This window comes from Silurus meridionalis, chromosome 19 (genome assembly GCF_014805685.1).
Source record: "Silurus meridionalis isolate SWU-2019-XX chromosome 19, ASM1480568v1, whole genome shotgun sequence".
In the NCBI taxonomy this organism is placed as follows: domain Eukaryota; kingdom Metazoa; phylum Chordata; class Actinopteri; order Siluriformes; family Siluridae; genus Silurus; species Silurus meridionalis.
In genome coordinates, this window is record NC_060902.1 from 16,207,711 (window position 1) to 16,223,855 (window position 16,145).

General features: G+C 40.2%; 1 protein-coding gene across 9 annotated transcripts in view; it reads left to right on the forward strand.

Moving 5' to 3' along the window:
* LOC124402399 (chemokine-like protein TAFA-1) overlaps positions 1-16,145 on the forward strand; it is a 154,577-nt gene that overhangs the window by 2,539 nt on the left and 135,893 nt on the right. For 6 of the 9 annotated variants that reach the window (XR_006928711.1, XR_006928712.1, XR_006928710.1 and 3 more), the window contains exons 2-3: positions 93-266; positions 2,305-2,441. Coding sequence is in view for 6 of the 9 variants with exons in the window: in XM_046875402.1 (XP_046731358.1) it covers positions 2,318-2,441 (124 nt within the window). In the remaining 3 variants the exon portion in view is untranslated. Of the gene's footprint in view, positions 1-8; positions 267-1,332; positions 1,416-2,304; positions 2,442-16,145 lie in introns of those variants that run through there. The other 3 variants (XM_046875405.1, XM_046875404.1, XM_046875406.1) reach the window with 3 other exon arrangements.

Genomic DNA, 16,145 nt, shown 5'->3' on the forward strand with positions numbered 1-16,145 from the left:
GCGTTCTGAGTGGAGGTGGTGCGTAGTGATGATGGGGATGGAGCGATACATGATAGCGATACGAGCTGATGGTGTTTCGTGCTTTTTCTCAGATTTGACTGGACTGGGACACATTTAGGTCAGTTTTAGTCGCTGTGATGTGAAATCCAGGACTGTAATCCAGGAGAAATGAGCAGTAAATAACCCAAGCCGGCGCGCACTGGGTGGATAAGGTCTAATTCGGCTCAGCTGAGTCTCATTCATTCACCAGAGACCCATATCTAAAGGTAGGAGTCTCTCTCTCTCTCTCTCTCTCTCTCTAATAGATCACACATAAAAATGAATGATAAACATTTACAGAAGCCAGACGCAGTTCAGGTCTCCTGTTTGGTTTCTGTTGTTGTGGAAAGAGGAATAAAAAACGGAAAGGGAAAGTGTTTGTTTATTCATTTCTCTCCCCAGGCGCTTCCGACATGGCGCTTTGCCAGAGAGAAACTGGTTGGAGAAGCGGTTCACGTTACCGCAGTGTCTCTGGGGGATTATTAGGGATTTAGTGCAGGGATCGAGGATTACAATACCATTTAATAAACATGTGATACTTTTGAATATTCATGAGCTGACATTCTGGTGTGACTAACCAGGGATTAAACAGTAACTGAATAGTGACTGACTGGGGAATAACCAGTAACCGAATAATGACTAACCATTTACTGACCAGTGATTAAGAAGTGACTATCCAGTGACTGACCAGTGGCTAACTAGTTAATAACCAGACTATCCAGTTAGTGACCAGAGACTAACCAGTCTCTGCAGTATTCGTTGTATAGCAGCACGGTCTTTGCTTTACGCTGCTTATACCTCAGAGATTTCTACATGATTAGAAAGATTGAGTTTGTATGAGGCATGAGGCTTTGAACAGTTTATAGTTAATTGTGGAACATCTGCGAGATGAGTGTGTCATCCATTCACCAGCGTGGCTTTCACACTTGTGCTCACTTTCTCCAGAAACCAGAACTTTTGACGGTCGGAAAAAACACTTGAGGCTCCACCCATAAAACGTTCAATAGACGTCTCCTAAAAACCATCATCACACATGTTTTTATTATTCTTAGATGTGAAGATACAAAGATGGTAATTGTATGTCATCCAGGTCCATCTTTATGAGCAGTTACTATAAAAATAATATCACTATGAGACCAAGTAATGTCATAAACAACCTGTCATTGATGCTACACCCCAAAATTCTACTTCTATACAAAAAGTAATGCACATGCTGGCCAATCAGATTTAAGCATTCAGCTGTATATTTATATCCCATGAATTAATGAATCGTTTCATATTTATGCATTTTAGATTCAGTGTAACGTATGGTAAAATCACACAGGATTGATTCGTGTCCTCGTTTGAGTTGATATCGGACAAGGAAATGCTCTCAGGTGAGGAGACACACACTTCTCACATGACTTCTGAGGTTTGAATACTGATCTATGCATTTCCAGCATTATGAGCCCAAATCAACATATGAACATACTGATCCGAACACGACTACAGTACTTAAAATAAACTGAAAATAGGTTGCGGAAAAGTTTCTTACTTTTTACGGTTGGTGCAACTAGCACGATGGAACATTCTAGAAAATTAATTCTCGAAGCGGCTTGTTCTTTTCAGGTCAGTATCCCCAACCTGTCGACCCACCTAGCTGACCCGACAATTCAAACTCCGCGACCGAGTTGTAAAAATAACCCAGCACTTTTTTAGACTGTACTATCCAAGATGCAGAATTTTCTAGAACAGTATTGATTTCCGCTTGTTCCAGGCCCCCAGTTTTTATCTCACGTTTTTTTTCCCCCTGACCCTCGAAGTTATGAGGAAAAAATCTCCTCAGTGTCAGTGATGAAGTTCAACCTAATCAAACCGCTTGTCTGAAAGAGTTCGGCTTGTGACTCGAGGGCCATGTTTGAGGAAATGTAGAGCTCATTTACCGAGCTAATCCAGGTGCTAATCAATACGCTGCTGTTACCTGTAAATAGGACTTAATAAACACAGGCTCAAAGCTAGCAGGGATCCAGAAAGCTGTGTGTCAGAAAGAAAAAGCATGATTAGGAAACAGTCACAGGTTTATATCTGAATTATAAAAGTTAGTAGAGTTTTTTTTCACTAAGCGGAAATGAAACCAGAACTTTAGCATTTTTCTCGTCGTTTTTTCTGTTATTTCTCTTTTTCTTGTGCTGTCAAATCTTATTTACTCGCGGTCCGACTTGAAAAAGAATATCGTTCATATCTAACCACACAAACTACATGATATTCTTCCTCCTTTTTCCTCAGCCTGTTTCCTGCCATGTCGTGGTTTCTCTGTTTGTGGATAGCGGTAAGCTGCCTCGTGCTCTGCCAGGCCACTCTGTACGAGACCATCCAGCAGCACCACGTGCCTCGACCCGGCCGCAACGCCATCCAGATCCTCGGTGAGTCACTCCTCGGCTCCTCTCTTGTGGCCGTCCATCTTTTTCCCGCTGGATCCGTTTCATTTGACGTTGCCTTTACGGGCTTCCTCGATGCGCGTCCTCTATACTCTGCCCCAGTGCCTCCCTGCTGAGCAAATCAGCAGCCTGGTTCGAGGTGTATTATAGAAGCTGCTGAGTAGTTTTCTTCCAGAGTTGATGTGTTTGGGCTGTTCATCAGGCCTTTCCTGGTCTGCATTGCTGATGTTTCTTCACGGTAGCTATGCGTTCTCGCACTGGGAATATCAATCCATTTGTATATAGCTGCAATAAGAGGTGAGGAGAAAATGTGCGAAAATGTGCGAAAATGTCAAAATGCGTTAAAGCAGCAAATTATATATATGATTAGTTAATGCACATAAAAAAAAATCGTTAAAATAAGTTTAAGTCTGTAATCAACAATCCCTCCCTGACGTGCTACTTTATATTTAATTAGCACTAGCGACGTCCTAGCTCGCTCGCTAACTCGCGTCAGCGCCCGCCTGCGGTGTTAAAGCCAGATGTGTGCTGTTTGTTCCAAATCGATGAGAAATGTAGCGCTATGTTATGTAAATGGAGACGCGCACCACCGTTTATGCAAGGCGTGAATCATCCTAGCATGACCTTGCGCGAGTAAACGCCGTAGGAACGTGGCGACAAACGGCTTGGAAAGAAATCGGAGTCTGTTTTATGTTGAACGTTGTGCAGTTCGTGGTCGGTGGCTGTAAAGAAAGCGGTTTCACGCACGCGTTACCAGATACACGAGGATCAGTAGTCGAGTACTGTATATTACAGTAATAGAGTAGAGTAGAGCAAAGTATGATACAAAGCAGTACAGAATAATTTACAGTAATCCGATATGTGGTATGATACGATGTAATACAGTGCAACTCCTCATGAGAGGACGCGACAGAATGCAGTGCGATTCAACTTTTGTACTACAACATACAACAAATTTCAGGAAACTGCCCGGAAAACTTTCCACAGGAACCTCATCTGGGTAATTTTAGAAATATTCCAAGTTGGAAACTTAAAGGGAAATTTATTAGAGATAATAAAAAATTTGAAGAAATTTAATTGAACTGTAACGTATACATCACAATATACAAACAAATATAAACATTTTGTTTGGCCATAAGCTGTAATGCATGCAAACTAATACAGATGTATTTTTTTTTTTTATTGTTTAATTGTATGAATGTTTGTATCATTTTGTTGCACAATAGTTAACACACAGCACAAGAATGTTTTAAACATCCAATTCTGTAATATTTATATAATCTTCTTGAATAATCTCCAAGATTTAAATTATTTTTACATTATTTTGTGTGCAGGATTCAAGAAATGATGTGTTTTATGTGACTGAGGAATGCACAGTGCATGTAGGGGGCGTGGCCTCAGTAGTCCAAGTGTGATGTGTGCATGTGATTGAATGTGCAGGTAGAAATTCAACTGGAATTATATTATATGAAATATATGAAATCTGGTTTTAAGCAAAATTATTCCACCAGATTTGTTTTTTCAAATACATTGAAGTTCCCTAATATGGGCTAATTTGGAATTTAGTAAGTTCCCAGTTTATTCCCATTAATTCCTGTTCATTTCTATATTTTTCCATTAATTCCCGTGGAAGGTGTGCAGTCTTGAAAATTTCCGGGAATTTTGCAACCCTAAGTATATTACAGTGCAATATTTAGTGGTGAAGGCCTCAAGCTGCTGATGGGAAGGTCACGCAAGGTTCAAATCCCACCTGAGGTGTCTCTTGTGCGAGGCTTTGATGCTTAACCTTTGATAAACCTTTCACATCTGTAACTTCTGGAAACATCTTCCATATGTAAATCTAATACAGCATGCTACCGTCTGATACACGGTGCTACAGTAGAATACGAACTCATGCAATATGATATTGATAAGATATAATCTGATACAGTCTTAAGGTTACGGATTACGCTCGTGTCTGTTGAGTGCATTAAATCGGTCTGAGCGAATCACATGCAGCTGTGCCTCGTCTGTTAATAATGAAGCTGTCCGCGCTAGTTCATTGTGCCGGGTTTCGTTATAATTCGCTCTGTAAGCTCAATAGGAAATGTATAATCGCACTACGTCTCATTATGTAATCGACTCTGACCGTGTGTTACTGTGATTACAGCAGTTTATACATGCGTTTAGAACAGTGTTTAAACTGGCCTGCGTGCTGAACGGTTTGAATGCACACCTTCTAGCCAATCGGAATCCGGTATTCAAACTGACGGTCGTATACAGTACATTAAACTGATACGATATATTAGAATACAGTATGATAAAATACAGTACAGTGCTATACAACACAATGATATATGATGTAATACAGTACTATATGGTGTGGTACACAGCTACACTGTTCTATACACTATTTAAACAAAAGTATTGGGACAAATGACTTTTCCACCCATAGATGGTCCTTTCTCAAACCGTGACCACCAACTTGGAGCCACAGAATTATAAAGGACGTCTTCGTATTAAATACAATTGTCCTTTTCCCTCCAACCTGGAGACTTGTTTGAGCATGACAAAGCCCCTGTGTATAAATCCAGCTCTATGAATATATGCTTTAGACGGGTTGGTGTGGAAAATCTCCTGCTATAGATGAGCTAGAGCTCCTCACCTCACCTACATCAGCGCCTGACTTTACTAACACCTTCATGGCTGAATGAATCTCCACAAACACACTCTAAAATCTGGTGGAACATCTTCCCAGAAGATTGGAGCTTCTTATAATAGTAAACGAAGGATTGAATGCGGAACGGGATTTTCAGAAAGTACATAACAGTATGGAGAGGTGTCCACACACGTTTATTAATATAGTGTATGTTTTATAAGGTACAAAACACGGCAATATCCCTCTTACTTCCATTCTATTTTGTTTCCTGCAGTGAAATACATGATTGAGTTGATAATAGGTGAATTACAGGTTCTGTTCTGTTGTACAGGTTATTGGAGCTGGGGTAATATTCACATGTATCTGTAACCATGATTGTAGTACGGTAGTCCTGATGAAATAGAACGTGTGCTTCACAAGGGATCTATGAATGATGCAAAAATAATAACGGAAACTGTGCGTCAAATAGAAATCTCTAAGTCTCCACTAGTTACGCCGACACGCTGCTGTCAATCCTGCTACTTCCTGACACGTCTAAACAGACAGAAAATATTCTGGTTGCTTTTAGTTATAATGAAATTCTAGTCATTGATATATTTTTCTGCAGTTGGGAAATGCCCGGGTCTTAACACTCTCCCCATCCACCGGCCAGGCTCTAAAATCCTCTCCCGCACTTAGCGAACATCGTGATGTAGTTACTCAGCGAAACACTGTAAGGTGTATAATGAGCCCGGAGATGATCTGTTTTAACCACGAACACTTTCACACAGATGTCTCCACAGCATGGCTCATTAGCTTACGGACCGGCACGTACGCTTTACATTTCACTCCGATTAGCGTCAATTTTACAACTCGCGAAGCAGCTCGGAGAAAGTTTCTGCGAGCCGTGGCTTTTGCCGACTGCAATCGATTACACGCCCGACGATGTTACGACAAACGAACTCGTTAACATTTGTATGTTTTTTAAAAATGTCAAATAATGAAAACTTTACAATATAATTTAAGTTAATAACATCGGTTGAAAAGATAGCAGTACTGTTTAGGCAAGAATTGTGAATGTGTCTTCAAATACTATGAGCAGTGTGTGTGTGTGTGTGTGTGTTAATGAGATTCAATGCAATAATTCATTAGGGTAGAAATAGTTTATTTTATTTCTTTAGTTCTGACACACAGCAAATCATCAAGTACCTTCTGACTTCTAACGCATGGCCCTTTCACACACAAAAAAAAAAAAAAAAAAAAAGATGGGAGGTGTTAGCTCAGTGGTTAAGGCATTAGTCTTTGAATCAGAAGGTCACAGGTTCAAATCTCTCCACCACCATGCTGCCACTGCTGGGCCCTTGGGCAAGGCCCTCAACCCTTCTCTGTTCAGTTGTAAATGGCTCTGGATAAGGGCATCTGCCAAATGCTGTAAATGTAAAAACCAGAAGTTCTTTTCCTGTTGTGTGTGCAGGACGTTACAGCTCTACCTCTGCCATGTTAATCTGTATTCTATGTGACTCTCAGGACACATCTCGGCTCCGTAGCGTTGTGATACGTCATATTCACGTAGCAGCAGTTTTTTATATTAATACCTTTGTGTGGAAAGTGGTTTATAAATGAGACCCCTGGACAGGTAACACAGAAGACGCCACAGAATGAAAAGAAAACAGCGAGGGAAAGATTCAGGTCAAAGATCAAAACAGAAAATTTCCAAAGTTTTGGATCATTTCAACTAAAACATAAAGAAAACACCATACAGTGTGTTTACCTTTTTTTTTTAAAGTCATTTGAAATAGATTTTTCTAGTTCTATTTATGATTTTTCTATTTATATATTTGTATTTGCATTTTTAAGTAACATGGCGGGGCAATAAAAATAATAATAAAAAAGAAATTTAGATATAGACACAGTGGTGTGAAAAAGTGATTTTGACGTTGTGTGTTAGTGTGTACTTGTGTGAAAGTGTGTGCACATTGCTCGAGGCTACACGCCCCTGATCAGTATACTTCGGTTGCCAGTTGCTTCGATGTTCCTCTCAGATTTCAGTAGGTGTTTAAGCAGTTCCTTTTGCAGCATGGGGGGGTCAGAAAGGCCCGGATTCCCAGAGCTGCTTCTCTAATCGCAGAAAACGCCGCAATGGAACACTGCGTCATCCTTTTAATGGAGTCTCGAAACCATAACTTTAGTGGTGCGGAACAAGGCAGAGTGGTTTTATTGGCCGGGAAGATGAATCGCTGTGCTCTCGTTTTTATATTTCTATCAGCTCCTTATGTGTGTACTGTGAAAATGCTGTTTTAAATACTATGAGGTTTCCCCTACAACCAAATACACACACACACACACACACACACACACACACACACACACACACACACACACACAAATACAAGCACACCAAAAATGGTTGCATGTAACAGTTCAAGATGTTTATTCATTCATTTAACCATTCATTCATTCGTTTATTCATTCATTTATGTATTTTTTCATTTGTTCATTAATTCCTTTATTCTTGCATTCGTTCGTTCATTCATTCATTTATTTTTTCATTTGTTCATTTATTCTTCCATGCATTCTTTCATTCATTTAATCTTTCATTCATTCATTCATTCATTCATTCATTCATTCATTCATTCATTCACATTAATTCATTCATTTATATTTTCTTCTTTATTCTAATTCGTTCAATGATCTGGTTTATCCTGATCACAGCTGATGCATCCCAGCAGAAATAAACTCCAGACGGTGTTTCAGTTTATCACAGTCTACTGTACCCCCCTTCCTCACACTAGTTCACTTCATTATATGGAATAGAAACCAGAAAAGAAACCCACAGTACCATGAGGAGAACATGTCCTGCCTCTACACAGCATAACACTCAGAGTGAGAAACAGAAATGTCTGATCCTCATTACACCACTGCATCTCTGATTACTTTCCTGTGACAACGTTCTTCCTTTGTTCCTTTTTTCATTCCACAACACCAAAAAAAAGTTTTTCATTGTTTTGTTTTGAAGTGCGTTCCGCTAAGAGCATTAAGATAACGATATGATGTGATATTCATTGAGAGAAATTGCTCCGGTTTCAGCTCCTGCGGTTTTGGGGGCACTTTGCGTTCGCAGCATTACCCCCTAACTGGAGTTTTTTTATGTCTTATCGCAGTTTAAGTACTTCTACTGTGGCTCTGCAGACAAAACACAACACAGAATGGCAATATAATTACAAATATTGCATTACAAAACCGAAAAGAACAATATTGTTGGATATAAGGAGGCTTCCTAATGAGATTATTAGTGCACTTGGTGGGTAACACACCAGTTTCCTTTGTATACTTATTATTTTCGAATATTCAGGTGTTTGTGCTGTAAAATTAGACTATGATTAAACAAAAGAACTGTAACTGTCATTCATTCATTCATTTATTTATTCATTCATCTATGTTCATGTGTTCATTCACTGATCTTCTTTGTCCTGCTTACAGCTTCACCATTCCAATAAGGAGAACATGTCCTGCCTCTACACGAGAAATGGCAATATCATTAAAAATATAAAAAGGTATATAATTACAAATACTGCATTACAAAAAAACAGAAAAAACACAATATCTATATAAGTATAAATTAAGTTTAAGTAACAGAATCAGATTATTAGTGCACTTGGTGATGGAAACGTGGCAGTTTTCTATGTATGCGGATTATTTTCTCCTATTTATGGTGTAAAATTAGACTATGAGCTAACAGAAATCTCATTTTAAGCGAAAAACTAAAATATACCGAGTTAAAAAACTTTTCCGAGAGCATATGTGTATGTTCATGTATGTGTGTGTGTGGAACCAAATGAGTCGCGGAGACGTACAAAGAAAGAGCGTGACCCAGAGAACGCGTTCTGGCAAATTATGCGTCGGATTTCGTAAAAAAGAAAGAACTCGTCCCTCCCGAGAAATCATGCTGAGATCCCCATCACGTGCGAAGAACGTTTTTTCCAGAGGTGAGAAAAGGAAGGCGTGTGTCGATGGCATGATGTTTTGTGGATAAAAATAAGTGCACCCAGCTTCCCACACCAACCATATCTCTCTCTCTCTCTCTCTCTCTCTCTCTCTCTCTCTCTATCCTTCTTTCTCTCTCTTACATTCCCTCGCTCTTAGATTATAGTTGACCTAATGTCTTTGACAGAAAACAAACCCGCAATCCAAGAGCTTTGCTTGCGTCCCCGGTCTCCTCTTAAAAAACGATCAACCGCAGAGTTTACACACGAGCGTGCACACACACACACACACACACACACACACACACACACACACACACACACACACACACATCTGAACTGTACACACAATGCCATATCAAACGAGCAGGTTTCCTTAAAAGCATCGATGCATGGGAAGTAACAGATTCGGTTTGTATGAAAGGGTACACATTGTTTAACACCGTTCTCTGCACTCATCCATCCTACAAAACGTTTGCGACACGAAGCGAACTAGTTTACAGTGTGTTACATCAGGCCCTGTGATGGACTGCATGTCATAGCGCATATTAAGTGCAATCTATTCAGAACCTGCATTAGGCTGAGGTCGCGTTACAGAAAAGACGCAGGCAGCTAGGATTGTCCAACCCCAGTACTGTCACGCTGCCACTCTTGGGCCCTTGAGCAAGGTCCTCAATCCTAAGTGTTCCAGGGGCTTTGAGCCCAGCTTCCTAACATTGCTGGGATTTATGAAGGTTTTCGAAAACTTTTTCGAATTTCACTGATCGATTGTCAAATTTTTTTAATGAATCGGCATCGCCAATTGTGCTGCAATTAGTGCTACGATTATTAGGCAGGCGCATCTGAAACAGCAAACCGTGTGTACAGTCTGCACTTGTGTGAGAGAACGGAAACCTCCCACACCAGCAGGTGGCAGTAGCCTGTATTCGACATCCAAACAGGGAAACCGGAAGAGCTAGAATCGTAAATATGTAAAGCGAGCATCGGTTAAACGCCTGCCGCGATCATCGCTAACGGATTCGTGTGGCTTTTTCAATCATGTCTGCTAAGTTGCAAAGACGAGCAAGTGGTATTGTGCATGTCCTCTTTACTCCGTCACTGTTTGATTTCATCGGTTCTGTTTGTTTTTTTTCTTGTGTGCTCATTCGCTAAGCTTAATAGCCAATTGGAGTGATATATTCAGATATGCAGAATCCGTCTGACTAGAGCCAACTGACGCTCAAAAACCACCCGACATTCCTTTAAGGATTAAAGTTTTTATCCTTTGTTTTTAGTCTAGACCTATATATTTTATTGGGTAAATATGATGCTACTTTTGAGAATAAGAATAACATTTGGAGAGAGAATGCGAGAAAAATTTCGAACTACATTTTTAGCGATCCTTCAACCAGCGGTGACCAAAACCTGTAAACAAGTGCACTGATTGGAGATGCTTGTGTTGTTCAATAAATGTTTAATGTAAACAATTTTCTGTATCATTTCTTGTTAATTAGCTGTTAGATTTATTAAAAGGAAAAAAGATCAACATCATGCTGTATATCAGCGATCGGCTGCCCTGATTTCTAAATCCATGTTGGGCAGAGAAAAACCCATATCAGTCGACGTTTGCTGTAATGTACAGCTCATGTATTTGGAAGAAGGCAGACAGCGCTTTCCTCCAGTGATCAGATTAGATTAGATTTAACTTTCTCATTGTGCAAGGTACATGTACAGAGCCAATGAAATGCAGCAATTGACAAAGCATAAACAAAAGTAAACGACTTTTCGTGACCGACATCATTACCTCCGTATTTGTCGCCCATAGTTTAAGTGCTGGATATGTGTTTATTACAGCATGGCATCATGTTGATGTACAGTCACAATCCCCCCCTTAAAAACAGAAACGACTCCTTAATACACATCATGCGCTCTTTTCCCCCCATCGATCGCCTCCTGGAACATAAGGTCGCCTCGCACGGAATAAAATCATGTTTTTACTAATGGCCACATTAGGCCCACGAGTTGGACATCGATATCAGAGCGGGCGCTCAGTTGAAAATTACTGATCCTGTTTTCTGGAAATTCGAAAAAACTATGATGAATGTCTGAATTAGAATTGATTTTGTAATTTCAGGGTCATCTCTAGTTTCATTAGGCAGACATCAGGGACAGAAATAGGCAAGAGAGAGAAAGAGAGAGGTGTGTGTGTGTGTGTGTGTGTGGTTTTAGTATTTGAACATGCATTTAATTATTTTTATTTTTTTTGTAATTGTTCATTATGCAATCTGACTCTATTAAAAGCAACGTCCTGAATTAAAAGCGTTTTTTTCCGTGCCTAAGTGGGAGTTGAGCCTGATGCGTTATGAATATCTGTCATCACTTATTTAATCATTAAAGCAAACGCACTTATTTCCGCTTCGTATCGGCGTCAGGGACACGGCACGGCCTCGACGGAGCTCAGGCATAATCTCTGTAGCGTGCGGAATTGTTCAGTCAAACAGTGATGCGATTTGATAAGCCGTCGTGTTTAGACGTGTGTAGTTATTTGTCGATTGTGTTAAAAGCATAAAGTTGTGCAGTTCGGGGTTAAGGGCCGTACTCGGCGCCAGTGCAGGCTTTAAACAATAAGCCTTCAGTCGCTTAAACATCGACATCAAAATCATGATATGACTTTCACTTTCATTACACGCTCACTTGAATCTCATGAGTTGTTCAGGTTGTTCATGACAAACGGAGCTGTAGTCATCAGTAGATACAGTACACTGTAGCCCCATTTTAAAGACGTTTTCTCACTTCCTTAGCTAAGGTAAGGGGGCGTGGCCTAATAAAATAATAAAAAAACTTTCCTGGTGTGATTTGGATGATAATAAGCTGATTAAACATTGTATAGTATAAAAATATGTTATTATTGTTTCTTAAAGTGAAGTCTGTATGTTTTTGTGTGTTATTCTTACAGTTGTTATTTTTAGAACAAGACTGGAATTTTTTTTTCTAACATTAGAAGGTTTCTAGCACCAAAAAGGTTTATAAGGTTTGGGGAAAAGTGAGAGAAGCGCGAATGTGTCAGGATCTTTTGGGCACACGGCACGCACCTCCGGTTTTGTGGCACGCACTTCCGGGTCGGCGGCCATCTTGCCCTTTTTCTCGCGCCTCCTGGTATTTAAGGACACCCAAGACTTTAGCTCGGGGCTAGATTATCTCACCGGCTTACAAAGTCCCTGAAACCCTACCTGATCTGGTTCCTGTTCCTGCTCCGTCCTGCTTCTGTTTCTGCTCCTGTTCCTGTTCCTGTTTCTGATCCTGATCCTGATCCTAACCCCTGTTCTGTTTGCTGGTTTTTGGTTTTTGGACTGTGTTTTGCCTTGCCCCATTGCTCAGTTGCCTTGAATGAAACCTTTTTTTCTCCTTACCCTGTCGCATCCTGCATTCGGGTCTCACTCACCCAGTCACACCGTGACTCTGACAGATTGAGATGGTTTAGACATGTGCAGAGGAGGGATGGAGCCACCATGCAGGCAGAAAAGAGGAAGGCCAAGGTGGAAGGTTATGGATGTGGTGACGGAAGACATACAGGTGTTTAATTTGAAAGAGGCAGATGTAGAGGACAGGGTGGTACGGAGATGGATGGCCCCTAACGGGAGCAGCTGAAAAGCAGAAGGTTTTAGGAAATAAATCTTCACGAATCAACTGTTTTTTGGCTTTTTACCAGTATGTGTTCTGTTGTTGAGGACTAGTGCCTCATCAGATAAATCAGATACTCGAAGACTTTTACTCAAGTCATATTGAGTAACTTGAGATTTAAGTTTAGCAGTAAGGTATCAATACTTTAACTCGAGTATGATTTTCAGGTTTTCTTGAGAGTCTTTCTTGTAAAAACAGTCCAGTTTTGTGTAAGTTCTCCAACAGCGTCCCAGAGCGTTCCTGTCCATGAAGCTCGTGACACTTTTCGTGTCACTGCGGCAACTTTCGAGTGGATCGTGCGTGATAATTTAGGCCTGCAGTTCGCGCGGTACTAAACTCATTGGCTAAATTGATTTTGTTTGACTACACGGCCTCATTTCAGGATCCACTGGAGAATGAAATCAGGGGAAACGTTTAACCGTAGCGATGCAGGATTAAATTCTGTGAAAGCCTGGGTTATGTACCAGGAATCCAGATGGACCAAAGGAAATCTAATTAGAGAAGCTGGCAGAAGCGGAGTGTAGCTCGAGCGCAAAGAACAAGATCGCCTCGATCGAGCGCAAGCGCACGTTTATTTTTCGCACATTCAGCGCGTAGACTGTCTGTGTGTCCTTTCAGCTCTCTGGAATACCTTTTTCACTTCGCTCTCTCGCTCTCTCTTTTCGCCGTCACTGCCGAGGATGGAGTTGAGTAACGAGAGTCGCTCGGCTGCTCCATCACCTGCCCGGGCACCGGTTCCGCTTGGCTGATATCCCATGAGTCCATGCGGCCCAGCCTCCCTAGCGCCCGGCACTCAGCCGAGATTGATGGCGCTCCGATTCCAGGCAGCCAATTCCGGTCTCTCAAGAAATAATCCACTACATTGACGGATGAGCCGAATGTGACATGACACAATGCTGGCCAGCAGTGGCACCTATTTCTTTCTACACACACACACAAAATGTCTGACGGTATGGCTATAATTTGGCCTGGGTCAGGTGTAAGAGTGTGAGAGCCGCAAGACTTTTTTGATGACAGTTCTCTCTCTCTCTCTCTCTCTCTCTCTCTCTCTCTCTCTCTCTCTCTCTCTCTCTCTCAAGCTCAGTGTGTTATTTTTGTAGCCTAGAAATAATTATTTTAAATCTCTGCAACAGCAACACTCACGAATCAGTTTATGTTGAAGTCATACATTCTGTGGGCTTTTTTTAATATCAGAAAATCCACCCACCTGACACTTGCAGTTGCACAGTGGCCTCACGATTTGCCGTGGCAGTTTCAGACTTTCCCAACTGGAATCCTGGGTCAGAAACTCTTCTAGAATTCGAACTTCTGGTCGAACTTTTATCACTGAGACACACTCTTCATAAACAGCAGATTGTTAGAAATTGGTTAGGTTTATACTTCTGTAGCAGTGGTGGACAGAGTGGAAGTAAATAGAATTCGTTCCTGTATTTAAGTAGCTTTTTCATGTATCTGTACTTTACTAAAGTGTTTCTGTTTGGGGAGGCTTTAATTTTAACTTAAATATTGTACTTTTTACTCAACTACATTTAGTGAAATCAGTCGTTTCTTTATATTTATGAGGATAAAAACATAACTGGTCAAACACTCAGCGATCCACCAATCAGGGTCGAGCGCACGCTCTGTTTTAAACTTGTTCTGATTGGCGTATGTACTGATCACCAACATACAGTTCAGCATCAGTTCAACATCAAGCAGAGGAACAAATGATTTACAGAGGAATAAATGATTAAGAAACTCCAGACTCGAACTCGCCACAACATACTCATGATCATTTTAATTAAAAAAGAATTAGCATTTGACTCATAATTATTATTCAGTTTATTAAGCAACAAAAATTATAATAGGAAGATTATAGCCATAATAAATCATAGTTCTTTGGATACTTAAGTACATTTAAATGCAAATATTTTACTTTTACTTAAGTGAAAGTTTAAGGGTTAACTCTTAAACCGTTATGCCATGGGATGTTTCATGAGATGATGTTATTTGGTTAAGATGATGTTCTCATGATGTGACACGTTTTCCCTTTAACATCCCAGATTTGTGTTAAAGCTAGGTTTAACTTTTAGCATTTGTTTCTCGAAAAAACTAAACAAAAAAAAAACAGAGGAGCATTTAGGCAGCTAGAAAAGTTTTAATTACTATAAATTATTTCACATTTTTTTACACATCCATTGTACTTAACCATAGAGTACAGTTTTAGTATCTTTTCTTATTGGTATCATGGCTAGTGATTGTTTCCTAGCATTTAAAGCCATTCCCTGTGATTTTATCTCCTCTTCATTGTAAGAAGAAGGCAATACAATACAGTACACCCTGCTCATATTCATCAGGTATTAAAGCAACCAGCTTCTAAACCCCTGAGACTCTTCATCCATTAGCAAAGTCGAGGTTAGCTTCCAGACCATGTTCTCGTTTTTCTCTACTCCATATCCTGGGGCACTTTTTGACCTCGAAGGCTTTGGTCTGAAGTTGATTTATTTTGTGCTTCATCTGCATTTAAAAGCGCATATCAGTAAACACACATCAGTAAGCACTCGCCACCAACCTGGACTGCAATTTCGCACCGCAACATTTAAGCGACCCGAATGACCTCGAGGTGTGTATAGCGCTTCACTGCTGCTGTGAAGACACAACTGAAGAACATCTTTATTTCTTTTTCGAATGCTTATCCTAAACTGGGGCGTCTGTTGCAAGGGCAGGAGAGTTTTATGTCTGGACACATATGCTAATAGACTTATATGAAATATTCAACCTTCCTACACTGGTACTATATTTTTTATCGTAATAAAAATGTGCAATTAGAAATGTGTGCTGCATTAAAAATTCAATAAGTGCCGTTACATTAATTTTGACAACCTTAATATACGGGTGTATATATCATATATGCATATTTATATGAAATGCATCAAATGCATTTATGATATATATCAGTGCAAGCCATTAGGGTCAGCAAGGCCTATAGATGCAGAATCACTGACTTCATGACTGTCCATGAATATGTGTGAAATGATTCCCGATACTCTGTTGTTATAGCTTTTCTCTTGGCTGCGCTGTTTCAGGGCCCTTCAGTTTCCAATAAACAAGAAGGAAGCTGTTGTTTTAGCCAATCAGATTTAGAATTAGCCACACCGAGGCCATCTAGCAGGCGTACAATAATGTCAACATTTTCCGGTCCTTTGATTGGACGGTCAGAGAGCCTAAATAGCTTAAATATATTCGTGTGGATTTATTTAGCTGATAAAGGTGAAGAAATGGATTTGGTTGCAGATACACTTACAAGGACATGTGCAGTGTTTATTGTTGTGAATTTATAAATGTTTGTTGATTATAATACAGGTGTATAGCTTTTCAAGGTTTCTGTGTGTGTGTGTGTGTGTGTGTGGGGGGATTTCAGTCAGAAACGCATTCGCTAGAGGTGTTTGT